The following is a 26,685-nucleotide window of genomic DNA, read 5'->3' as shown; positions in this document are numbered from 1 at the left end:
GGTAAAAATAAAGCCTTACTCGCAGAAGCAGCTATAACAGCACAGAGGATTTACGACTGAGTGGGTTTTTTCCAGGGTGGGCTGGTCACAGTCTGGTGATGGCCTTTTTATAACTGTTATCAGCTCCCACACAGACCAGGTCCATCTGTTACTTAATTTGAACGGAGACACTCCTAAGCTTTTGTTCACTAATCTCTCCCTGCACATTGTTCTCCAGCAGGACAGCCCACCCCAGAGTCAAGGCTGGGCTCAGGGAGGTGCCATGGAAAAATGGAATAAAAAAAGGCATGTGGGTCACTGGGAAAACACAGCCCATCACCTGCCTGCTGCCTGCTATCAGCCCCAAGGGGTTTTCAGCCTGACACTTAGGGGCCAGAACAAACAGCACCAGCTCCTTGGGCTGGAGGAAAGGAGTGGAAGTTAAGACTGAGTGCTACAAAACATTTATTCACCCTTTACAAATCCGGTCTTTATCTGTCACAAGTACATTTGCTGTTCCTGAAGTTCCACACAAAGACATTTGTACAAAGAAAGCCCAAAAAACTTCACCAAACAGTGCCTAAGGCACTCTGGTGTCTCACTGCTGTGCCACGCTGTGCTGTCTGTCCTGCACCACCTGGCACAAGTCTGATTGTGGAATTGCAGAGACGCGCTGGGAATAGAGAAGAGGGGGGATAAAGAGCCTGCAGCACTGGGAGACAAAAGGATGGATATTTCCAGGCAGATGGTCAGAGGCTCCTGAAAGGGCTTATGGTGATTTCTTCAAAATAAGCTGAGGGCAGGAACACGGCCTCCCCTCTCCTGTCTCACCCAGTGCAGCTCTGCGTGTCTCCCCCTGCTCTTCCTCTGGAGCTTTCCCACACATTTCCCAGTCAGCTTCCTCCCTGCTGCACCCCATGGAGAGGCAGGGCCAGCCCTGGGGTCAGCCTGGCTGCCCTTCCCAGCTCCCCTGGCTGCTCTGTGCCTGGGCTCTGCTGTCCTTGTCACCTCTGCTCCTGGCACAAAGGATGGATGGATGGATGATGGATGGATGGATGGATGGATGGATGGATGCTCCAGGGGCACCTCCAGACGGGCAGCCCTGAGGCTGCTGACACGCAGAGGGCTCAGCTCATGTGTTTCACACCCCACAAGGTATCACTCACTCCTGCTGCACCGAGTACCCCCCAGAAAGCAGAGGTGCTCAACAAGGCGTGTGGTTTATTGCAGCATTCCCACATGGCTTAGGCACGCTTTGAATTGCAAATCCAGCAAGGGCTTAATGATGATGGACACCTCGAGCAAGGAATATTTTTGTTGCTTTGGTGGGCAGGTGTTTAAATGCAGCTGTGTGGTTTTGTACTGCCTGTGCCTGACAGTGCATTAACTAAAATTACTGTATCAGATAACATCGAGCGAGGCTGCAGCTCAGGATGCTGCCAGCAACTTCTCCCAAACTCTCTCCTGGTCATCCTCTCGCTTTCCCTATAACACAATACCTCACCTCCTCTTCAAATTTCTGCCTAGAGCTTTCAAGCAGACATCAGGATGGAAGGAGATGGAAGGTCAGGCTTGGCTTTGAACAGTAAAAAGGAGATTTAACACACAGAGTCGCCTATAAAGCTGCTTTTTTTTTTCTTCAGTATAGCATTTTAAAATGATTCAGATACCATGAGTCACAGTAACAAGCATGGGCTGGATCTCTTTAGCTGAAAAAAAAAGAAAAAAGTGCCATAAGAATATGCCATAGACTTCAGTGCCTTGTCCTGGATTCTATTTTGGAGAACTGATGACATTTGGGATTCAACCATATGTCTGGCTGAGTCTGCAGCACACAGAGAGCTGGTAGGTGCTCAGGGGGGTAGAACATACAGATCTGGTAGGACTTGGGATCTCAGCCTGTGGAGACCTGGTAGGAACTGGGAGCTGCAGCACATTTGGTTCTGGTGGGAATTCAGGGATGTGGAACATAAGGCTGTGGTGGGTGCCTGTGCTGTGGCACACATGGAGAGGGAATGCAATTCCAGCTGTTCTCCAAACCCTGGGTGCTGGGGCCTTTGAAGTGAGATTTACATAACACAAAACCTTTGCTGCTTGTTTGTGCTGGGCTGGAAGGAGCCTAAAGGAACACCTTTTAGAAGATTATTAAGCACTAATGATGACTTAACACAAAACAAACAAACAACTCTTGCCAGCAAAGCAAGGTTCTAGAAAGGCATTCCTCTCTTGCTGTACAGCCTGTATGGTCAGCTCAGGTTTTTGTTTTGCTTTGCTGTCACCTTCTTTTAATTTAGAACATGCTACTTGCAGTATTCTGCCACACAGAGAGGAATAAATCTGCCTCAGCAGTGATTTAAGCAGCCACATTGATCTCTGCCCACAGTCAATACATGTAATAATGTCAGAACCTCTCACACAGTCTCCAAGGACTCGACTTCTGTCTAAAATTTGTTGTCATCCTGCTTTGTGCCTGAGGGACAGACCTGAATCTCGTGTTTAGTGGGTGAGAAAAAGCCTGCTGTGAGCAGTTTCTGAGACATGAGATGGGGCTGGAGTCTGATGGAGTCCCACTGTCCTGGAGTGAATATTTCTAGAGCCGTAACTCCCTCAGAGCTACACAGCTCTGTGGTTTTGTTGTCCCCACCTCCAGCTGCACAGATTTTCTAACAACAGCAGATGTAGGACTGTTGCCATGTCTATTTGATGGGAACAGCATTTTTAAAGAAAAAGATATTGTGCAAGCAAGAATCTGTAACAAAACTAAAACTGGTCCAGAGCAGAAGGCTGGCCAGCATCCCTCAGATCAGCTGAGTGCTCTCAATTACATTCTTGGTTCCAGAAGCAGCAATCTTACAGCAGAGGCACGCACATGCTGTGTTTCACTGTTGCTGGAATAATTTCTGAAGATACCAAAAGGATTTTCCCAAATTTGTGCCTTGTCTTCTGGGCATTAGTGGCTTCCCATGCTCTGGGGGTTGCTGGGGTCAGTGGGATCTGTTCGTGCTCCCGAGGGTGGGAGCCCTACACAGAACACCTGGAGGACCAGGGGACTTTTGACAAGAGCACAGTGCCAGGACAGGGGGGAATGGATTCCAGCTGACAGAAAATATTGGATGTTAGGACAAATTCCTCCCTGTGAGGGTGGGCAGGTGCTGGCACAGGGTGCCCAGAGAAGCTGTGGCTGCCCCTGGATCCCTGGGAGTGTCCAAAGCCAGGCTGGAGCACCCTGGAATGGTGGAAGATGTCCCTGCCTATGGCAGGGGTGGGACTGGAGGGTCTTTAAGGACCCTTCCAACCCAAATCAATCCATGATTCCCTGATGAACAGAGGGAAGGGAAAGCATTGGCATTGCCTGGCACAATTCCCTGCTTTCAGGGGGTAAGACTGGAAGCAGCAACTCTTATAACAACGAACTCTGCTTCAAAACAGACTTGCAAAAATTACTGCTTAGACCAGCTCCTGCCTGGAGAGAACCAAAGTCCCGAGCTCTGTCAGCTCAGCTCAGTATTGGATTTCTCCCAAATGCTGCATGACTGTCTCCAGTGCAGTAGGGGGAAGGATGGAAAAGTCCTGCTAGGAGCAGTTTTGGCTGGGCCAGCTATTAGTTAGCATCAGCCGGTGGCTTTTGTGTGAGAAACAATGATTTTGGACAAAAAGGCAGCTTTCTAAACCCTGCCAAACTCCAGCTCTCCCTGGTGGTCTTTGGGGTACCAGCACCAGGAAAGTGTCAGCATTTAACAAATGAGGGACAGGAACCAGCAGGGAACATTTCAACACTGCTGGAAGGGTTTTAGGTGTTGAAGGCCCTCAAGCTTTCAGTGGGAGTGACTTTGCAGCTCTTGGGTGTTCCTCAGGCTGCTGCCTTGCCTCTGCACCAGAGGGATGTTGTCCCTGCACTGTCAATCTCTGCCCAAAAGCTTTCCCCCCTGAAAGCCAGCACAGGAATTTCCAGATGTGTCATGATGCTGGAGATCATTTCGTTCTCCACATCTCCCTTCAGCTGCCTTTTCTGCTTTCTATCCATGTTTATTATGGTTTTTACTCTTAACCTCCAGCTACATCCCATGTCCCTGAGGCGGTGTTTGCCATCGTTTTTAAGCTGCTGCTTGATCAATGCCCAGCGAGCTCAGTGGGCATCTCCCTTGGATTTCCACAAACTTCTGATGGGATTTGTCACAGCAGAGCATTTGTGACCACGGCAGGCCCCTGCAGCTGATTATTTTGGCACTGATTGTAGCATGGAGCCTCCTCCTGGGAGGGCTCTGGAGCCTGGTTTGGTGGCACCATGGTGAAGGAGAGAAGGAGAGAAGGAGAAGGAGAGAAGGAGAACCAGAGCACCCAGCTCCAGATTATCCTGTCTGCTCCACTCTCCTCTCCCAGGGAGCTCCCTGCTTGTTTCCCTCTCCCTCTGGAGAGTTGTTGGTGAATTGGGCACCCAGCAGAGCGTGACTGCTGTTGATGCCTGCTCTGGTGGAGCGCACAGCACAAGGGACACGGAATGCAGATTTTCCAAACTAAAGTAACATGCAGAAGAGGGAGGATGACTGGATTAATTGGGAACCCTGTGGTGCTCAGGGCAGGAAGGGAGCAAGCAGGTTTGTGTTGTAAGGAGCCTCACAGCGTTGCATGGCTGAGCTTTCTCCTCAGTGTGGGTCTGGCTGGGGCTCTACCCAAAGAGCTGAGCTGTTTTCTCCTGAATCACATTTCTTTCGTGATTTACTGCCTCACATTTTACATTACCACACTTGCAGTACTTGCCAATGTAATCAGCGTTTGCTAGAGGCCAGGCCTGGCCCATTCCACCTCCCAGGAACTGACCAGATCTCTGGAGTCTGCTCTGCTTCCTGTCTTCTGACCATCAAGTTAATTTTCAAAACAAAACTTTCGCTCCTGTATTAGCACAGTTCCTTTTCCATCTAAACAAGCACAAGGAAATGGCTCGTGCTGGCACTGCCTTTGTGCCATTATGTTAATCCTCCTCTTTAATTGCTACTTCTAACAATTATATTTTCCTGTATTTACACCACAACTCCTAAATAAACTCAGTCCTGCTGGAGCTGTGCTGGTAGGCAGGAAGAGGTTTTGTCTGGGGAAGTCAGTCCTCAGAGCTGGCCAGGATGATTTCTCAGCAGGCAGCCTGTTCCTAGCTGGGTGACTTATGAGCTGTGCTATTTCTTATTACCTTCTGTTTGTTTTTCCAGGCTGCAGACTCTTGGCTGTGGAGCTGACATCCAGCAACACCAAGCCCGTGGTGAAGGAATTCCAAAGTGAGTGCTGCCTGTGCTGCATCAGGCCAAACAATGCAGGGAAATTTGGCTCATTGTTCCTTAGGACTACGAGAGCCTGGGATTCAGAGGAGTGCCTGAGAATGTGTCTGTATCTCCCTGTTTTAAATGGTTTATTGAGGTCCTCTGCAAGCCACTGGCACTGCAAAGTCTCTGCCTAAGTGCTTTTTTGAACTGGGTCCCAAAAGAAGCAAAACAATGCAATTAATACACAGAGAGAGAAATTTATATTTTCTTTTGGCCCCCCTACAGACGTGCCCTGGGACACTGGGAAGGCTCCTCTCACCCTGCTGGGTGCCCAGCTCTGCAGGGGAGATGGGATGCCAGGGCCAGCTGCAAAGGGGACAGGGCTAGCCGGATTTGTCCCCAGGAGCTGCTGTCCCAGCCCATCCCCAGGGAGATGCTGCACCCCTGGCTCACGCTGTGGCTCTGCTCAGCAGCAGGACAGGCCTGTGGGCTCACTCTGACTAAAGGGTTTGTTTGCCATAAGCCCCAGCCTGCAGAGAACAGGGTGTTCATTTCTCTCCATAGCTGATACCTCCTGGACTATTATTATTGCTGGCCAAAATCCATCTTCCAATAGCTCCTGGAACCCAGCAGCGTTTCTGTTTGTGAGGCAGATGAAAGAGAAGGCTCTGCTTTGTGGGCAGCATCTCCTAATAAAACACTGAGTGAGAGTGCTCAAAGCAGAGCAAAAACACAGCTGCTTCCTATTAATCTGGATTGCCTCCATTTCTCCTGCTAGGTGTTGAGCTGTCCTGCATCATTAAATCCACGGTGACGCCAGATCCCAGAATCGAGTGGAAGAAAATCCGAAATGGAGAAACCTCTTACGTGTTTTTTGAGAATAAAATGCAGGGTATGAAGATTCCTTGTTCTCAGATTTCCAAAACAGGTTTCAGAAACAGCACAATGGGGAACAAACAAGCCTGTGAAAGGCAGGAGCTGGCTGGCTGCTTTCTCCTGGAACAGTGCTGGGCAGTTGAAGGGCAGGATGGAGAGGGAGCAGGATGTTTTTCTCTCCCTGCCTCATTACTGACAGGTCACAGTAAGGGAGCCACAGGGAGCTGGAGTGAGATCCTGCCTAGGAGGTATTTTTTGGGTAAGAAAGGAATGATGCAGCTTCCTTTCTGTGGGTCCCATGGTCACTGGGTGTCTGAGCTCTCAGGACCAGGCACTGACCCCTCCAGGCTTTCCACAGAACACCTGAGGGCTCCACCTGCACCCCAGCAGGGATCTGTGTGTCCAGCTGCCAGAGCTCTCTGCTGAGCCTGCACAGGGATTTGCAGCATCCTGGGAGCATTAGAAGCAGCCTCTCCTGCTTGACAGAACTCCAGTGCCAGGAGGGCTTGACTCCATCTGGAATTACTCCAGCACTTCAGATGGGACCGAGACCCACATCCAAATGAATCTTCCAAAGGAGGCAAGGCCTGAGGCTGTCTTGGAAGTTCAATTTTGCCACAGTTTTTGAGATTTGGAGTGATGCTTTCCAGTTCATCCTCTTACATGGTTGGCAGCTTTGGTTTCCTTTGGGGTTTTCAAGCATCAAGTTCCTTTGACTGTGGAAAAGAGTCTGAGATCAACCACTTAATTTATACACCCAAAATGAGTCTGGTTTTCAGTCTTGAGTCATTAATCTTGATTCCCCTGCTGTTTCCCTCTCTTTAGGAGACTTTGCGACTCGGGCAGAGATTCTGAGCAGGACGTCCCTGGTGATTAAGAACACCACGAGGATGGACACGGCCACGTACCGCTGCGAGGTGGCTGCGCCCTCCGACACCAAAACCATCGACGAGATAAACATCCAGCTCACTGTCCAAGGTACCACACTGTCCTGGTTCAGATGTCTTATCAGCCATGCAGGGACATTCCACAGCCTGTTATCAGCAGATGTCCTCCTGAGGGAAGAGTGGGTGTGGAAGAGATAAGGAAAACTGCCCGCTGAACAGAGACAACTGCCACAGAGATGGCAAATGGAATCCAATTTGCTTGGCAATCCAGGACACAAACCCACAGCCTCTGCAAGGGGAACACAAAGGGCTGTGGGGATCTCCAAACAGTGCCACTCTGGGAGGTTTAAAACCAGCTGGGAATAGTGGGAAGTTTGGATGGTTCTGCCTAAGAAAGCAGAGAATTTTAGTGCCACTAACCTGGTTTGTGTCTCCCCACAGTGAAACCCATGACTCCCAGATGCTCTGTGCCTAAAGCTGTCCCTGTTGGCAAGTCAGCCTCTCTTCACTGCCACGAGAATGAAGGTTTCCCCAAGTCCACCTACAGCTGGTACCGCAACAGCGAACCTCTGCCGCCCGACAGCAAATCCAGCACCAAGCCCCACAACTCCTCCTACACCCTGAACCCTGCCACAGGCACTCTGGTAATGCCCTGACACACCTGAGCAAGACTTGTTTGGCTGGACAGGTTATCTTTAAGGCTGCTTGTAAATTCAGAAAAACATTGCCTGGCTTCCAAGGAAGGAATAATTTGAAGAGGGCGGGGTGTGCCAGGGTCTGAGCAAGCTAGGAGGGGGAAGATTGATGGAAGATCTTAGCAGAGATGCATTTTTATGCACATTTTCATACCCTCACAGTGCCTTGTTTCTCATGTCACGTCCCTTGCCCTTGTCCTTTTTTCCTCCCCAGGTTTTCCATGCAGTGCACAAAGGTGACACAGGTCGTTACTCCTGCATAGCAACAAACGAGGCTGGCTTTGCCAAGTGTGAGGAGCAGGAGATGGAAGTCTGTGAGTGGCTCTCTGTACAGTTTTCATCAATGCTGGCTGATTTATCACCATAAATAAATTGCCATCACCATCAGGAATGGAGGGGGGAACATCCTACAGCACTGAGTCTTCCCTGCTTTCTCATAGCCCCAAACATAAGGAGATAAAAATAATCTGAAAATGCAGGGAAACGTCAGATTGTGAACAGATTTAATCTTGAAGTCAGGGACTCACTGGTTCCCTGTGAACTATTGCTTAAAAGACTTGAGAGATGGCATTTCAGTGTGTGTGAAGCTGGAATGTGGCTGCTGCCCTGAAGAAACACTGTGTGCTGGTGTCTCTCTTTGGCAGATGACCTCAACATTGGTGGGATAATCGGGGGAGTCCTGGTGGTCCTTGCAGTCCTGGTGCTCATCACTTTTGGGATCTGCTGTGCCTACAGAAGGGGATACTTTGCAAATGGCAAAGAGAGTGGGGAAAGGTAAGCTGGGCTTCTTGGACAACTCCCTGCACCCTCAGGTAGCATGGAGGAGCCTGAAGGGTGCCAAAAATTAGTGGCTGAAAGGAATTTCAATGCCTGAATCCCCACCAAAGTCCTCAGGCCAAGCCAGTCCCTGAGGCTTCCAATGCCCTGCTGTAAAACCCTGCAGCATCCAGGTTTATTTCACGGAATCATCACAGAATCCCAGAGAGAATTGGGACCTTAAAGACCATCCAGTTCCAATCCCTGCCGTGGACAGGGAGATTTTTCACTAGACCAGGCTGCTCAGAGCTCCATCCAGCTTTGGCTTGGATGCTTCCAGGAATGGATGGCATTTTCCTAAGGGAGAATTTGGTGTGGATGAGAGCTGTGCTGTGATACCCACCCTCATCCTTTGCATGGAAAGGGGGCCCAGCACAATTAAATGCCTGCAGGTGTTTGTCCAGCAGCTCCTGTGCTGCTGGCATAACCAGAGCCATGGTTTAATCATCTCAGCTCGCTGCCTAATTAGCCTGAAGCATCAGGACATGCATAGGGAATGGATGCAGCAGAGCAGGCTCTCCACAGAAAGTCTCACTAGTTGTGAGGACCTAAATTTGGGATGAAAAACAGCCGCTCTGGAGCACACATGAAAATGTTAAAAACAACAGCATTAGCATCAGAGACAAGCCTCAATGTCCTTACAGAGTCTGGAGAGGAGATAATATATGCAAAGCCAAGATTCTCACCAGATAGATTTGTTCTGTGCTAAATGTTGCTTTTCAGCACAAGTCCTGTCTTGTTTTTCTCATTGGTTTCGTTTGTTTTTCAGAAAATGCTCTAAATATGCCATTTAAATGCAGCTGAGGGTTGGCACACACTGGACTTGACAGTCTTGTATAAATCCTGAGATCCTGTGGGATTGCAAACAAGTGGTGGTTCCTTGTAACTAAGAAAAATGCTGAAGGCTTCTGGCAGTGAAGGATTAAAATGAACTTTATAATTGCCAGAGGAAACAGAGCAGGAGGCACAGAAAGGCAGTGACAGACACCAAAGCAGGAGATCCCAGGAAAGAATCAGTTTATCTCTTCGCAGAGTTTCAGGGAATCAGCACACAGCAATCTTTTCACCCTGTGCTGAAGGGGAATTTAGACAAAATCCCAGTCGTGGTAAATGATGGAACAAACACAGACCTCTCATTTGGGAACAAACAAACTGGGTTTCTCTCTGCTTGCTTCTCACTCAGCTCCTCCTCCTCATTTCCATCTTTCCCAGCACCTCCCCTCCAAAATCCTGCAGCCTTCCTGTCCCAGAAATGAGATTTTTTTTTCCCTTTCTTTCAGCTACAAGGCTCCAGCAAAGCCTGATGGCGTTAACTATATCCGGACAGATGATGAGGTACCAACAAATGCTTTGCATTTCCATCTCTGGCAGGAGAGGAGGAGGGTGGGCAGAGGACGAGGCGCTGGTGGGGCCCACAGAGTTGGTGAGAGTGGGCTCCACTCCCAAGCAGGGCTGGGGAACAGAGGGAAAACAGAAGGGTGAAGGCTGAGTCATTTCCTTAGAAATGATGAACAGTTGAAGTTGCCTGAAGTGACTGATGCCAGGAGCTATCAGAGGCAGCTCTGCTCAGAGTTATCTCATGGCCTGACCCCCTTAGGATGAGTTTCATTGGATTAAGTGGGCAGGACGTGATGCTTTTACGAGAGAATTTGTATTTTGGGATTTGAGTAGATCACTGAGCTTAAGACCAGAAAAAGCCTCTCCCATTAGCAGAGATATCAGTGAGGGAATGAGAAAGTCTCTGCCACGCTTTGGTGTGTGAGGAGGACGAGGGGAGGAGCACCCGGCCAGTGGAACTGGTGCCTCCCTCCTCTTCCCAGTGGGAAATGGGAGCTGCCTGGGCAGGATCCTCAGATTGGATCCACCTTTTGGGGGCAGCAGGAACAGAGAGCTGCCTGGAAAGCTGCTGGATCCTTCCTACATCCCAAACTGTTTCATTGCAGGGCGACTTCAGACACAAGTCTTCATTTGTCATCTAAGACGCCAAAAGGAAATTGCAAACCAGCAAAAGCAAGTGTGAAAATACCTCCTCCAGGAACTCAAAGCAAGAGCAAAAGATTAATTAAGTGCGCTTGGAAGAGTTTGGAACACACAAGAACTCGATAGCTAGCTATCTGTATATCTTTTTTTTCTTTGCCAAAGTTTAAAGTAACTCCTCACTGCCCAACTCGCGTCTCCCCTGCCTCTGGAGATACCAACAGGATCACCCAAACCTGTCCTTGGACTGAGGAAAGGTTTCAATCCTTCCCAAGAGACTGGGCTGTGGAAGTTTGTGGAATTGCCTTCTCTTTGTGCTGCAGGGACACAACCACAATGTGCAAACCCAGCAGGGGCACAGCATTAGGTAAACCTGTCGTAGACACGAGTGTTACCAGTAGACAAAAAAAAAAAAAAAAAGGGGCTGATACAGCAGTAGATGGACTTCAAAGAGTGAGATTTGGGGGATTTCCTCCCAACAGCTCATTGCCCAGGCCTGGCTGGTGACTTTTCCACATCTGTGACTGTCTTGTGCTGGGCTCTGACTGCTCAGGTGCACAGGGGGGTGTGTGCCCGGCCACCAGTGACAGTGAAAACACCACTAATGCCCTCAGCCCTTCTGCAACCGTCCCCAAATGCTGTTGTTTAACAGGACCCCAGGGCAGGGGCTCTGCCCGTGCTCCCTGCCTGGCAGGGCTCCCTGCACGCAGGTAACCCCTCGTTCTAATCTGCACAAAGCAGGCTTGGCTCCTGCGTCTTTCCGTGGGCAAAGAGGCTTACAGGGGAGGCAGAGAACCAGTGCTAAGACATCCCTTTCAGGAAAATTAAAGCCAAATAATTTCCTGGGCTAAGATTGCCATAAAAGGTACTGAGAGATCCTCCAGCTTTTTTTACCTTCTCCGTTTATTTTGTAAAACCCCACCTTCTAAATTTTTTGCAAAGATCTATTTTGATTACTTCAGAAAAGGTAACATTTCTATTTAAAAGTGTAAATATGTGATGCCAGCAGTGTTTGAGTAACGGAGCTATTTTTTTACTGTTGAAGCTACAAGAGAGGAGCTCACACGTTGCTATAGTGTGGCACTGTCAGAGCATATCAGTATTAGTGCAAAGTGTAACAAAAAGCTGCAGGTGGAACAGCATCTCTTTCCTCTTCAGCCAGCTTCAGCCATTTCCTTGTCACAAGAGGTCTTACCAGACACAGAACAGAGTCACTCAGGGATAGTTTTTGTAAATTTATGGCAGGAGCTATCAACTTTTTTATATGAAACAAAAAAAAAAATCTTTTCTTGCCGGTGACCAACACTTTGTTTTTGTCGTTGCAAGAAATAGCCAGGGATGGCTTTTGGATTCAGTTCCAAAGAGGTGACAGAGTGACTTCAGTGTTTGCTGCCCCTCTGCAAGTTCCCTAAAGCACTAACACAGTGTGACAGCTACAGCAGCTTGGCAGGTTTAAACCACATGGCCAAGGCCACTCTTTCTGGGGTTGGGAAAGCAAAAGCTCAACACAAGAGCACTTTTATAGTGTCAGCTGAAATTTTTCTCTAGATGGTAAAGGAAAAAAAAAAAAAAGAAAAAGCAAAACCAACCAAATTTGGTTCTCTTGGCTTTAGAGAGAATGATGGGGAACACGTGTTTCCCAAAATATCCATGTTGATAGTGTTGAACAGCATTGGGTGAGACCAGGCTGCAAGATGTGGATGCAACACTAGGACTGTGCTGTGGTTTAGGAAGTTTTTTAATGTAGCAGAATTTAGTGTTCTTGTATTTCCAATATAAATTGAGTTGTCTTAACTTTTCCTGTATACAGTATTTTGGATACTTGACAATTTGGACTGTCAGTGTTATTTTTCCGTGTTCTGCTTTACTCTGCTGTGTTTCCTAGAGCCCTCGCTGGACATGCCATTGCTGCATTTGTTCCACCCAAACAAAGCATTGCCACTTGTCCCTTTGCCAGGGGAAGCAGAGACAAGGATGGGGCAGCCCCAGCCAGGTTTTCTCTGTGTAACTCACACATCACCACTGCTGTTCTGCAGCCTCTCCCTGGTTACCTTCTTAATGCCAGCTCTCCATCCAAGCCACCCAGTGCTGATTGCTGCCTCTAATTGTTCTGACATTCCTTTGCACCCTCTGGGCACCCACTGCTCCTCCTCTGTGCTGCTTTCAGGGTACCTGCAATAAAGGAGAGACAGGAAGGGGTGGGACCAGGGGAGCTCTGGGAGCACAAAAATCTGCAGTCCCACCAAAGGCAGCCTTTGTGTGACAAACCAGCAGAGCTAGGAATCCAAACTTTTCATTTTCCCCAGTTCTAAAATGCACAGTGGCATCTCTAACGAGAGAAAGGGGAGGTGATTCCCCCCACCCAGCTTGTGAGAGCTGAAGGATGGAATTCATTGTACCATTGTGAATAATATTCAGGTTTGTACTAATGTATTACCTTTAACTTTGCCAAGAATGTTTTACATAAATACCAAGCTATGAAGCATTCTTGTAGGGGTTTTTGTTTGGGTTTGGTGGTGGTTTTCAAACAGCCAAATGATGGGAAGCTCCTGTTTTCAATTCAGTGAAATAAGGGAAGGTCCTGTTAGAGCACTCACTTACAGTGGATGGAGGTGACAAAGTCCAGGGCTGTTTATCAGTTTATTCTTGGACATTTGCTCCTGGTTCTTCTCTAGAGAAGACAGGTTAAAACTCACAGGGCTCATCTCAGATACTGCTCGAGGACAAAACAAAAAGTAGGAAATAAATTATCCCAATTTACCCTTCAGAGTGGTTAAATAACAGCTGAAGGCAGGAGAGAAGGTGCAGAAATAAATGGCTTGGCCATAGCTTCAGCCAAAGCCATTCCATACATCCTCTGTTCTCTGACTTTGATTTTGGGAATAAAGTTTAACCTCACTTGAAGGGTTCTCTGATCTTCAAAAGAGAGTAGGGAAAGTGGAGGCAAATTTTGGGATTCCAGTGCAGGAGGCAAGTGCCTCTGCTTCCACTCCTGCAGCAAATCCTGCTCCCTGCCTGGGGCTCGTGTCTGAGCTAGACAAACCAGCAGGAATAAAACAGATCCCAGCTCCAAGTCTCAATGAAATCTAGGCCATAAGCTCTGTGATAAAAGTTAACAGCAGAAGAACTTCAGTGAAGTGCACGTGGCCATGAGGGAGACTCAGGAAGGGTCAGATTTACCCAGGGTGTTTAGGAGAAACCAGGTACCTGCCCAGAGCACTTACCCACCTTGTCTGAGCCACTCATACCCTGCTTGCAGTCAAGTCAGTCTCTATTTAAAACCTGCTGGGCCCAACATTAATTGAACTGAGGGCCCAAGATACCAGTGATGTGGTAGAAGAGACTGAGAGTCTGTAGAAATCAACAGGGGGAAAAAAAAATCATTTCTCTGTCAGCTGAAGAAAAGGGGAGACGCCGTGGGTGGAATTAATTCTGCAACCATTTATTTTCATCAAATGCTAATAGTTGGAAATAACACAGTTCAGGAATGGAAATATTCCATATAAAAAGAACATTAAGGCTGTTCATACACACAGGAGTTTGCACAACAAATAAGAGGTGATGTAGCGTGCAATTACCAGATTTAGGGGTGTGGCAGTGACAAGCTGTTTCACCTTTTTTCAAATTAAAGCAACTCTATTATATAACCAAGAGGGACAATGAGGGATTGGGTGAGTAAACCCAGCCACTCACTGCCCTGCAAGCTGTGATAAATGCATTTATTGCCAGGCTTGTGGCGACGTTATGCCCTTACTTTTCCAAATGGACAAATTACACATCCTGAGAGTGCAAAGCCCCCTTGTTTTATACCCTGCAGCTCTGAGCTCTGTGAAGAGCAGCACTTACAACGAGCTATGCAGGCTCTGCCCATCTCCAGACAGCTCTGGGGAAAGCCAGCTCAGAGCAGATAAAGCAGGATGTGCATCCACACCCATTTCTGATCCCAGAGGGCTGGGCAGCTCCAGGCAGCCTGGTGGCTCTGTGCAGCAGCCCGGGGCAGGCTCAGGTGTCTGCCCTCAGGGGGGTTCTGCGCTGTGACCGTCGCAGGGGCTGGCTGCTCCTCCTGGCTGGGGACTCCACCTTCCACTCCCGAGGCCGGCTGGGGCTGCAGGAAGGAAGGAGAACAACCCTGCATTTCCAAGCCTTGGCCAGCCTTCCTGCCTGCAGTGGCTGGAGCAGCCCCTCTCTGCCTGCAGTGCCTAATCCAGCCTCTCCCTGCCTGCAGTGGCTGCTCCAGCCCCTCTCTCCCTGTTTGCCCCAGCCCCTCTCTCCTCTCTCCCTCTCTGCCCCAGCCCGTGCTGCACTCACGGTTTCTCCGGCGACGTCAAACAGATGATATCCCTTGGCCCATCCTCAGCATCTTTCTTCACTGCAAACAATACATGTATTTTCGTATTTTACCAAATGCCGCCGCGATTTGGTCGTCTGGGGGTTGTTTTTCCTTCCCCTCCCCTCAAATAAGAATCCCAGAGATGACTTGCCTGGAGCTGAACGGGGTGTGTGCATCAGGCTGATGTAACTGACCCCAGCACCGAAAGTCAACTCATTAATGGTCTCTGGAAATAAAAAATCACATATTAGCAGCCTGTGACACAGCCAGAGGGCAAGGCACGCTGCTGTGCAATGCTCAAGTGTCACAGAGTAAGTAAATCCAGTTAATTGCAAACACACATATCTATCTCTTTCTCCCAGACCTCAGGGTCTCCCATCCAGCCTCACTGTGCTGACCTCCAAATTCCAGCCTCACAGCCTCTGGCTGGAGGAAATCAGTGTGGGACCTTGGTCCTGTGCCCCCTGCCCTGCCTGGCAGGCACAGCCACCCCTTCCACTGAAGCTCTGCCATCTCTGCCAGCAACACGTTCCACCCAGACCAGTTGCTCCTCTTCCTCAAGGCAGAATGTGAAAACTGCCAAAGGCTCTGAAGAGCCTCGCTGTGAGGAGCTGCCTGCAGCCAGACAAGAGGAATCACTTGACAGGGGAGCTAGGTAGAATTTAGCTTGCCTGAATAGGCCCTGGTTGTCAGCTGTCTCTTTCCTGTCATTTATCTCAGGAGAGATGTCACAATATTCAGATTTTACTTAACTCAACGCTCTGTTTTATGCTCATGTTTCCCAGAACCTTTCACAAGGAATTAAGGTAGGAAGTGCTTTAAAGGGCAGGAGTTGGAAACTCGGCTAAAAGGACCTCTCTTCACAGCTGAACTGTGTTTGCTCTTTAACTCCTGCCCTGTCCTGGAAGGGAATCACTGAAGCTTAGAGCAGAAATCAAACTTGATCCATCTGCCTTAGCTCTGCCCTGCATCTGCCAGGACTGACCTGTGCCAGTGACTCTGCAGTGTGGGCCTGAAGAAATTACCTTGGTAAGGAGATATTCATGGGGAAGGAAGGGAAAGAAAGGGGGAAAAATGGTAAAGAGATGGTAAAGATTAAATAGAAAATAAATGGGGAAAAAATGGGGGGAAAAAGGAGGGGAAAATGGGGAAGTAGGGCTTCCCTTGCAGTGTGTTATCTCCACAATATGTTTATGTACTGTCCCCCCTCACCCAGCTCCACTGAAGCTGTTCCCAAAGCACCAAGCAGGAGCTGAGGAGCTCCAGAGACAGAAGGGAAGAGAGAACACAGCCAGAACAGCTGAAGGAGGCAGAAAGAGGGGACAGCTGCTCCCAACTTCTCAAGTACAAACCTATTTACAAAGAACTGCGTCTCCAGTAGTCTCAGAATGATACACCAGAGGAATAAAATGTTTTATTCTGGTTGTCTATCAGCCTGTGCCACCATACAGATGGCTCAACACACGCTGACTGAAGTGATGCTCCTGCTCTGTACAGTTTGTCTCCCTGCTGAAGGACACATGCTGCCTCGAAGCAAAGCAGGAATTCAGCTCTAGTACCACTGCAGATTAACATTTTCCCTCCTTTTTCACCATATGGTGCTTTAAGAGCAACAGCCGTGCAAGCTTCCAGGAGACCACAGCACTCAAAGAATCCTGCTCTCTAAAAACACTTCTTGCATAAAACCCCACTTTTTTTTTGCTCAGGCAAAGAGAAACATTGAGGCAACAAGTGCAGCCCAGCACATGGGGAAGGAAGGATCAGATTTTCCAGTGGCTGCACACCAGTGCCTGCTCAGGGCTGTCAGGGGTTTGCAGGGTGGCTCTCCTGTGTGTGAGGGGCACTGCCACAGCTCCCGGGGGATTCCAGCCCCAAAATTAAGGAGAGCTGTCAGTCCCACAGCTCCCTGGGGATTCCACAACCTTCCCAAAGCAGCCCCCAAACCTAAAGACAGCTGTCACACACTCACACATGGAGCTCTCTCAATTCTCTGCACCTCACAGCACAACAGAGATGATCTAAAGGAGTTCAGCAGCAAATGGATGGCAAGGAAGGGGATCTGCTGCTGGAACTCAGCTCCATTTGGGTTCTGCTCTAACTGCCTCTCGTGCCTGCAGGGCTGTCAGAGAGCATTCCAGCAGCACCTGGCCCTGCAGGGTTCAGCTGCAGTGACACAAGCAAAGGCTCACAGTGAGCATTGGACATTGCTCTCTGTGCATTTCTGCAGCAGTAACCAAACCACATCACTCCTTCTCCAGTTCTGAGGATGGAACACACCCCCTCAGTGTCTGTGCAGGTTGTTAATCCCTCTGAGCAGATCCTGTGCTCCCTGCAGCTGTCACAGCCCTGTGCCTGCTCTAGGAGCAGCCTGCAGCTCACCCCAGACCCTGTTTGGACAACTCAGAGCAGGGAGGACCAAACCTTAAGGATTTCCCTGTGCAGCAGGGCTCTGCAGGGCACCCTGACACTGCCCTGCTGTGCTTCCAGAGCCAAGGAACTGCTCAGCCTTGCACCTTTGGTTCTTAGGTAATAATTAGTATGGGTAACAATTACTATAAATATTGGTTCTCCATGATTGCAGAAGGCTGATCAATCTCTTTATTCTACTATAATATATTATACCTATTAAGAAGCTCGTTACAGACAATACAGCTTTGACTTAATTGGTCAATCTCCCTAAACACCATCCAGTGTCCAATTAAGAAATCACCCTTTGGTAAACAGATCTCCATAACACATTCCACATGTGCACAACACCAGGCGCAGCAAGTGGAGATAAGAATTGTTTCTAATTCTTTTCTCCGATCTTCTCACAGGCTTTCCCAGGAAAATCCCTGGAAAGTTGTGTTTCCCTCTGTGGCCAGAGAGCTGCTGCCACAGCTCTGGGCAGGGCAGGCTGCTGAGGAACCACAGCCACCCAGAGTCAAGGAAAGGAAAAGGGCCCTGTTACCTCAGCATCCCAGAATAAATTCCCTCCTGCACTGACCCTGTGAGACGCACATGGACACACTGGACCGTGCTTTCCCATGCACAGTTTCAGTTTCCCCATCCCTTGGTTTCAGGAGGGCTCTTCCTTCCTGCAAGCACTCGGATAAATAAATAACCCACAGCCACCAGTTCCTACTCACCCTCCGGGGTGCTGACTGCTCTGCCCACCACAGCCATGTTTCCTCCGCTGGACTGTTGGTTCAGGCTTTGGAAGGAGCCTGGAAAGGAAGGGAGTGACAGATTTGTGGTGCCCCGCAGCCCTGCCGGGGGCAGACAGAGCAGAGCCGGGGCAGGTCCCACCTTGCTGGCTGCCAGCTGTGCCCGCTGCCTCGCAGGACGCTGCACGGCTCCTGCCTGCACTGCTCCTGCTGCGCTGCTGGCTGCGCTCCTGCAGCGCCTTCCTGGCCGAGTTCAGGATGGCCAGCGTGCTCAGGGAGGCGGCCCTGGGGACAAACACAGCAGCTGGCACCTCCCTCGGCCAGCCCCGAGACCCCCGAGGGGAAGATCCGTGCCCCCCCTCAGCACCGTTAACTCCTAATGATAAGATTATGCTGTAACTCAGTGGATTTTCACACCGCTCTCTAAAGAAAGGATCAGCAAAGCAATATAAACAAATATAAATAAATATAAATAAGTCTCTAAAGAAAGGATCAGCAAAGCAATATAAACAAATATAAATAAATAGAAATAAGTAAAAATAAATAAAAATAAATCTAAATAAATCTAAATAAATATAACTAGAGAAATAAAATTAATAATAAAAATACTGTAAATAAATTAAAAATATAAGGTAATATAGAAACTTTACCATAAATTAATATAAAATATAAATAAATAAAAAATAAGATAATAAAAAGAAATTCAAAATATAAAATAATAGGGAAACTCTACCATAAAAATAATATAAAAATATAAAATATGAACAAATAAAAATAAAATAAATTATATATAAATTAAAAATATAAATATATAAACTCTAATATAAAATAATATAAAATATTAATATAATAAAATAAATTATTATATTTAAAAATTATAGTAATATATAAACTCTAATATATGAATAACATAAAAATATAAAGAAATAAAAAGATAATAAATAAGTAATTGGATAAATTAAAAATATAAAATAATATATAAACGAGAATGTAAAAATATAAAAATATAAAATATAAATACATAATAGAAATAAAAGACATAATATAGATAATATAAAGAAATAAAAAATATAAATAATGTGAATAAATTAACAAGATAATGTATAAACTCAAATGTAAAAATACAAAATATAAATACATAATAGAAATAAAAGAAATAATATAGATAATATAAAGAAATAAAAAATATAAATAATGTGAATAAATTAACAAGATAATGTATAAACTCAAATGTAAAAATACAAAATATAAATACATAATAGAAATAAAAGAAATAATATAGATAATATAAAGAAATAAAAATATATAGAATATATATACTATAATATAAAAATATAAAATATAAATACATATTAACAATAAAATAAACCATAAAATATAAATAAATATAGACCATAAAATAATACATTAAATAGAAAAATAATATAAAAATATAAAATATAAACAATGAAAAGAAATACAAATATACTATAAATATAAAATAAGTATGCAATAAATACAAAATACCAGGTACCAGTGAGGAGCCATACCTGCGACCCACCCGTGGCTGCTTCAGCGCCTCAGCACGAGGGGTGGCAAACTCAGAAGAGCCGGGGGGAGGGATGGAGCCAGGCGTGGATGGCCTCCCACCCCCAGGAGACGGAGCCCCAGGATTGTTCTGGCCACCAGGAGTTGCAGCTCTCTCCAGAGATGGAGCCTGCTGTGGAACACAGGAGAAAAGGTCACGTCTGACAGTGGGTACAAGAGCAGAAAACCCTGCAAGGTGCTTGGACCTGAGGGTTTCAGAACTGCCCTTTGTGGGGTGGATGTAATGGTGCTGGGGAGGAACAATTTATTGGCCAAAATTTTACCAAGAAGTGAGCAGGGACACAAATGTCCTAGTTTAGAGGTCTATATATAAAGAGCTCTTCTAAGGTCTGCAGAGCAATGAACTTCCAGGCTTGAAGTCATCTCATCTTAAGGTAGGGATCTAAAATAGCTCAGGACAACTGACTCAGGCACATATTTATTTCTTTACACTGAATTTAAAAGAGTATCTGCATGACTGGGATGGGTTTGAATTTCCACTTTGTAGATACCTGGAGTCAGGCAAAGTGAACTCTTTTCTTTGTTACCAGTTCATCATTCTGGGAACAGAGAGAATACAACATTTAAGCCCAGCCAGTACCAAATTAGACTTGGTTTTTCCTTTAAATTGAATTCTCTCTCCATTAATCATTTGCTGCTCCTCTTGGCTTTGTTTGTTGATGTTCTAAGGCTATTAAATGACCCTGAAACCAAAGCTTCTGTCAAGAAGTACAAAGAGGGAGGAAAACCCCTGATAACCATCCTGCTCCAAGTGCTGGGGCAGGGTCCCCAGGCAGGGCCTGGGCGTTGGGAGCACACGAATTTGAGCAGAGGAGACATGTACAGAGTTAATGGCAATAACCACCTCTCTGTGGGCTGCTGAGAGCTGCTCTTGCTCTGCCTCCTTCTCCCTGGCCAGCTGCTCTTCATATTTCTTCATGTCATACTCCAGCTCGGCTGCCAGCTGCTTGTCCACAGCAAAGAAGTCTTTGATTTCGTTTCGGTAATCTTGCATCATTTCCTGCAGCAACAAGGAATGTTTGGACCCTTTCAGAAATCTCCCCCAGCTACTGATTCACATCCCCATTCAGATCACAGCTGCTTGGGAGCAAAAGGAAACACCAGTTGGTAGAGCAGAGGTGTTTTTAACAGACTGAAGAGTTTTAAGTCCAATTTGTTCTTCAGAACACGGAAAAATTTCGCAGCGTTTGAGCTCTCTTCCTGCCCACGTTCCACACTGAGAGCCTCATCTCCAATCCCTCCACCTCCCACGTTATTTAACACAGTGGCAGTGTCACAACATCCTATCTTCTGAATTCCTCCCTCCTAAGAAGGCTCTTGGTTGTGGCAGTGGTTGCACACCCAGCACATTAACTCCAGAGAGGATCAAAACATCAGGACCGAGAGGAAAACACTTCCCCTTACCCGCAGGCAGTTCATCAGGTCCTTAAGAGCTGGGATCCTCTTCTGCTCCATCAGGGACTTGAGTGATGTGATTATTGGGATGATGTTTTCGATGAAATTCTTCTTTTGAACCTTTTTGTGAACAAGGCATGAACAGTTATGCGAGGCAGTGAAGGAGAAGCCATTCTGTGGCTCCTCAGAGGAGTTATCCCTCCACAGCCAGGGAATCACTGTAATTAAGGCTGCTCTTACACCACACACATGCACAGAGGCTTTTAACCTAAGTGGAGCCTTTTCAGATGCATCACTAAGTCACTCAGATCTCACAGTGAAGGCAAATTGCCCAGAGGTGCAGGAAAATCATTGTTCCGCTCAAATGCCTCACCAAGGAGAGGAGTGGGGAACAAATCCAGCTCAGCACAGCTCCCCTGGCTCCTGGGAAATGCACTTCTGATCCCTCCACCTCCACAACAAGCATCACAAATTCTGCCTTCATATTGTGCTTTTACAAGACACAGCACAGCAAGTGCCTCTCGCTGTGGCATTCATGTTCTCTGAAAAAATCCCTTCACCCAGGATTTTTCTCCTGGGAAGCTGAGAAGCCTCAGAGAAAAAGGAAAACAATGTTATCTCATTGCTTCTCCTGTGTTTTGCTGCTTTGGAATGTGTTTGGAGATTGTTTCATTGGATTCTGGTGTGAGTTGTTTTTTACTCTTTGGTCAATCAGGGCCAAGCTGTGTCAAGACTATGGAAAGAGTCAGGAGTTTTTCATCATTACATTTTTAGCATTCAGTAAGTATCTTTTCTGTATTCTTTAGTATAGTATTATATTAAATAATACAGTATTATAAAGTAATAAATTAGCCTTCTGAGAGCATGGAGTCAGATGCCTCGTTCCTCCCTGCCAAAAGGGTCCCTGCAAATACAATATTTCACCTGTGAGATGAGCTTTTTCTGGGCCACCTGCATGACAGCATTGGCCATGGCCATCTCATCTTCATCAGCCTGAACGTCTTCCTCAGGTTTGGACCTCATACTTGAGAGCTTGATTTCTTTGCAGCTGAGGACTGCAAATGTATCTGAGAGCAGCTCACTGCCTTCCAGGTCCAAAGGAAGGACCTCATCCACAAAGCAAGCTGGAAGACACAGGCAAGAAATAATTTGTTTTCCCAGAAGCAGCAGTGATGGGCAAGCCAGGAAGATAAAACACCTGGATCATGAGGTTTTAGACAGACACCAGGTTTTTGTTTGGCAGATTTTTAAAGGCATTTTTAAACCCTTACCTAGGATGCTGTGGCTGATCTTGGTGGTGATGCTGAACCTCTGCTCATCTGTGAAATGGTCCAGCAGGAAGGTATAGATCCTCATCCTCTTCTCCCTGTTTTCCTTCCCCTTCAGAGAGAAGAGCTGCTTCGCCCTGTGGCAGAGCACGACATTTTACAGGGGCCCAAATCACATTATGCCAGCTCCCAGGAATAATGACACCTTAAATCAGCCAGGGATATTTGCATGTCACTTTTAAGCCCCATAAACCTGCTAGGACAGCACACAGTCCTACAAATTACACACAGCAGCGTCACAGGGAAGGCAGGGCACAACTCAGCACTGCTTCCCCTGGCTCTTTTCCCTCTGTTGCATGGATAATTATCAAGTGCCACAAATGCTGTGCTGTCACTGAGAGCTGCACAGCCAGACAGCCCATAATTCAGCAAAAATCAGCCAGGAATGTGCTCAACTGACCGCAGGCTCTGGGGGAACCTGTTGTACTTCTGATGCTTCTCGTAGCTGTTGAAATGGAAGATGCACTCGATGAAGTGCTGGGAGAACATCACGGGGTTCCTCTTCAGCAAGAGATGCACCAGGCAGAACTCTGCAAACCTGGAGAGGAGGAGAAGAAAGAAATTATCACTGGAGAATTCCCAAAAGACACCCCTAAGCTGTGTAGGGCTCTCAAGGCAGGAGGATGGTTTTCCTCTGCCACATCTCCCTCACTACCACATTTAATTCTTGCCCAGCTCACTGATTTCCACCCTTTTCTCAGAGGGACAGACATTTCCAGCATCCACAGCACCACTCATTTTTATGGCCATTAAAGCAAACTGAGTCAGAAATAAATCTGAACTTGAATCCAGGCACAGCATTTTAATTATTTAAATACCCTGAGTTCCACTGTGGCTGAGACACAGCACTCAGCAACAAGTTAATCACCAAAGGTCCTGCAAGAGCTGCAAGGCAACCCCAGGCTTGAAGAAAGTAGTTTTGTCTGGATGCAGTCTCCAAATGCAGATGCAAATGAAAAAGCTCCCAAAGAAATGGGAGGAACACGATGCTGCAATGCCACCATCTACTGGAAAGACATTTTTAGATATAAGAGACACTGAAGAGAAAAGTAAATGTGAATGGTAATTGACAAAAGGTTGATGGTTCTGGGAATATCCATCTCAGACTGACTGTTCCAGGCAGAAACAAGCAGCAAGGTGTCCACTCCTCCTCTGCAACCCTAATTTCTACATGACCTCCCCACCTGAGAGAAACCTGCCCCACTCATTTCTCACATAACAGAGCAGCTGGAGACCTTGAAACCCTCAAAAGCTTCATAAGCATGCACTTAAAATGAGAGTGCATAATTCCTCTGACACATCATTTGACAGGTCATTCCTCTGACAATTACAAGATGTGGCAGAAGGCTGAAAAGGCAAGGAATGCAATATAAGAAAAAGAAAACTGCAACAAATATTTAATCTTAGTTCTTAAACAAATCCACCACTTGAGATAGAGCCTGTCAGAAAACCACAAGATTTCACAAGGCTCTGTCTCAAAAATTCCTTTTTTTCTGGATAACTGAGTCCTAAATAGAGCAGAGCTGAACATTCCCAAGGACACTCTTTGGGACTTGCAAATGACCTGGAGAGAGGCTCATCACCTCTCTGCCACCACTGCAGACCCTAAAGGAAGTACAGAGGTTAGAGGGATAATCTGATTTATCACTGGCGTTGCTCTTCACAATGTGAAGGTGCCAAGACCGAGACAGGTTTTGAGACATCTCTGCCCTTCACCTCCTCCCTTATTTCACAGCTGAGATTTTTACCTGGCAATATCTGGGTCTGGATCCACCAAGACACTGACAAACCGAAAGAAGAGACAGTCCTTCCATTTCACAAACTCCTCCTGTGAAAAATCAGCACAAATCAACAACCTGAACCAGCAAAAGATTAGTGTGAACCTCCACATCATAGTCAGGTAAATGAACAAGCTGTAAAACCTCAGTCACGGGCACATAAAATAAACCCCAAAACAGCCCCAAGTGTTTTGGGGGATGCTCTAAGCAGCATAAATGCCTCAACAGCACATTGAGGTTTACCCCAGGTATGAAGAATAAAGTAGAAAAATCTGTTCTTCCACCCCATGGCAGGTGTGCCCTTCAACAAGGTTTTCAGAGCCAAATGCACTCCAAACCTGCCCTCATGTGAACTAGGAGGGTAAACATCTCCAGCCTCTCAACATTCACACCTTCAGAACAATCAGCAGAGACTGCAGGAGAAAAAAAGGCATAAAGGCATTGTGGTGTGTGGATACTGACAGCCTGGTCAGAGAGAGAAGCCAGATAAACCTTCCCAAGAATTATGCTGGGGAGTTTTGAGAAGGCTGAGAGAAAGAATTAAAACAATCTTGCAGCTGGTGTTTTGAACAGTAGTTTTCTCATAAGATGTTTACCAAAGAGTGTCTCCTTAATTAGCCAAAGGTGTGAGGGGTGCTGATTAAATGACCAATCAGGTCCACCTGTATTAGAACAGTGTATAGAAGAATTAATTTCTAATAAAGACAGGTTAGTCTTCTGAAGAGACATAGAGTCTGTGTGTTGTTCAACCCCATCCCTAACACAGCAACAGTGATGCTTGTTACAGCCATCAACAGAGGAGTGAAGCTGGAGGGATTTCAAAGAAACCAAGATGCAAAAAGGTGCAACCACTGACCAAAAACAACCTCATTATCCAACTGAGATGCTGTCCATTCAACTGCAGAAAACCCACTCCCTAAACCCAGCCTTAGACACCCTAAACTCAGGATTAAAGACACCCTGAGCCCCCAGGCACACCCCGCAGAGCGCCGCCATCACCTGCAGCAGGTTGGTGAGCAGGATGAGGGTCTGCCTGCGGATGAAGGGGTGCGGGTCGCGCAGGCACAGGGAGATGTTGGGGATGTATCTGTCCCCCAGCGAGGTGTAGCGCACGCACAGGTCGCACAGCACCAGCGCCGCGTTGTTGCGCACGGCCACGTCCGGAGACACCTCCAGCTCCCGCGCCAGCGCCGCGATGCACTTCTTGGCCAGCTCCTCGTGCTGCAGGCACAGCTTCCCTGAAAAACAGCCCCTCTGGTGATGCCTGGCATTCTAGGCTTTGTGGTTTTCAGAGCCTGGCACATCCCAGGTAATATTTGCCATCTCTGTGGCAGTTGTCTCCTGTTCAGGGGCAGTTTTCCTTATCTCTTCCACACCCACTCCTCCCTCCGGGCAGACATCTGCTGATAACAGGCCATGGAATGTCCCTGCATGGCTGATAAGACATCTGCTGATAACAGGCCATGGAATGTCCCTGCATGGCTGATAAGACATCTGCTGATAACAGGCCATGGAATGTCCCTGCATGGCTGATAAGAACTGCAGCATCCCATTGGGAGATGTGAGCCCAGAGGGAGGAGCCAAGCATTCCTACCTGGATATAATCTGAGATTCTGCAACACCAGCACAGCTTCTCCACTGGATTTCCCAGAGGAACAGCAGCTGCCTCTTATTCCACTGGATCTTCAGAGGAAGACTGCACACCCTTCTACAGGATCCTGCTCCAGCAGAACCTCACCTGGCACTGCAGGAGGGCTGAGCCACAATTCCAATGGGACTGCTACCAGTCAGGCTGTGTTCTGACTCTGTCAGTGTTGTTTTGATTTACTGCATTGTTTATTTTGTCTTTTTATTTTCTTCCCTAGTAAAGAACTGTTATTTCCTGCTCCCATTTTTTTTTTTCTGAGAGCCCCTTAATTTAAAATTTTTAAGTTTGGAGGTGGGGGGTTATTCACATCCTCCATTTCAGGGGAGGCTCCTGCCTTCCTTAGCAGACACCTGGCTTTCCAAACCAAGACAGCACAGCTCTAAGCATTGTGTAAAGCCTAGTGACCTCTTCACATTGTGGTCAGATAAAACAATTTCTCTAAGTGTGAGATCCAAGAACACCCAACAGCCTCAGGCCCCAAAAAAGTACAAACAAAAGTGGACTGGGGGGGAAGCAAACTATGAATGACTTCATTAGCTGAAGCTGTAATTGGAGGATTAACCCCCGATATGCAAACAGACCAAACTTAAATCTGTCTGAAAACCTCACTGTGGCAGTCATATTTTCTGGAAAAATCCCTTGCCCAAGATGCTTCTCCTGGGAAGATCAGAAGCCTCAGAGAAAAAGGATAATAAATTAGCCTTCTGAAAACATGGAGTCAGATTCACCATTCCTTCCTCCATCTGGGAACCCCACAAATACAAGACCTCATGACCATCATCCCTTTTGGGTGTAGCCTCTGTAACCCTGCCCAAAGTGCATCTATTAAAGGCCTTTAATAAATTCCCATTTATTCTCTTAACTCTGTCTAGCCTCTGTTCTAAACAGCCACTCCAAGGCATCACCAGAGCAGCAGAGCTGGGATAAATTCTCCTTCCCAGCCCAGTTTGCTGCCTCCAAAATGAGCCAGGGAAGGAATCAGGAAGTAAAC

General features: G+C 47.1%; 2 protein-coding genes across 6 annotated transcripts in view; one reads left to right on the top strand and one right to left on the bottom strand.

Moving 5' to 3' along the window:
• The window catches only part of JAM3 (junctional adhesion molecule 3), a 30,570-nt gene extending 18,259 nt beyond the window's left edge, over positions 1-12,311 (top strand). Inside the window, exons 2-9 of the mRNA XM_039721741.1 lie at positions 5,181-5,246; positions 6,010-6,123; positions 6,933-7,085; positions 7,436-7,638; positions 7,904-8,003; positions 8,334-8,463; positions 9,786-9,840; positions 10,449-12,311. Of these exons, the coding sequence (XP_039577675.1) occupies positions 5,181-5,246; positions 6,010-6,123; positions 6,933-7,085; positions 7,436-7,638; positions 7,904-8,003; positions 8,334-8,463; positions 9,786-9,840; positions 10,449-10,484 (857 nt within the window). The 3' untranslated portion in view covers positions 10,485-12,311. The remainder of the gene's footprint in view (positions 1-5,180; positions 5,247-6,009; positions 6,124-6,932; positions 7,086-7,435; positions 7,639-7,903; positions 8,004-8,333; positions 8,464-9,785; positions 9,841-10,448) is intronic.
• Positions 12,312-13,903: 1,592 nt separating this feature from the next.
• The window catches only part of NCAPD3 (non-SMC condensin II complex subunit D3), a 34,172-nt gene continuing 21,390 nt past the window's right edge, over positions 13,904-26,685 (bottom strand). For 4 of the 5 annotated variants that reach the window (XM_039721733.1, XM_039721736.1, XM_039721737.1 and 1 more), the window contains exons 23-35: positions 25,046-25,284; positions 24,017-24,096; positions 22,669-22,806; positions 22,212-22,345; positions 21,865-22,064; positions 20,950-21,060; positions 20,390-20,545; positions 19,488-19,657; positions 18,101-18,243; positions 17,941-18,018; positions 14,964-15,038; positions 14,791-14,851; positions 13,904-14,587 (exon numbers count right to left, since the gene is read on the bottom strand). In XM_039721733.1, coding sequence (XP_039577667.1) covers positions 14,485-14,587; positions 14,791-14,851; positions 14,964-15,038; positions 17,941-18,018; positions 18,101-18,243; positions 19,488-19,657; positions 20,390-20,545; positions 20,950-21,060; positions 21,865-22,064; positions 22,212-22,345; positions 22,669-22,806; positions 24,017-24,096; positions 25,046-25,284 — 1,688 coding nt within the window. In that variant the 3' untranslated portion in view covers positions 13,904-14,484. The remainder of the gene's footprint in view (positions 14,588-14,790; positions 14,852-14,963; positions 15,039-17,940; positions 18,019-18,100; positions 18,244-19,487; positions 19,658-20,389; positions 20,546-20,949; positions 21,061-21,864; positions 22,065-22,211; positions 22,346-22,668; positions 22,807-24,016; positions 24,097-25,045; positions 25,285-26,685) is intronic. The other variant, XM_039721735.1, reaches the window with a different exon arrangement.

This window comes from Passer montanus, unplaced genomic scaffold (assembly GCF_014805655.1).
Source record: "Passer montanus isolate IOZ18808 unplaced genomic scaffold, ASM1480565v1 scaffold47, whole genome shotgun sequence".
NCBI classification, from domain to species: Eukaryota; Metazoa; Chordata; class Aves; order Passeriformes; family Passeridae; genus Passer; species Passer montanus.
This window is presented reverse-complemented; position numbering and strand designations above follow the sequence as displayed.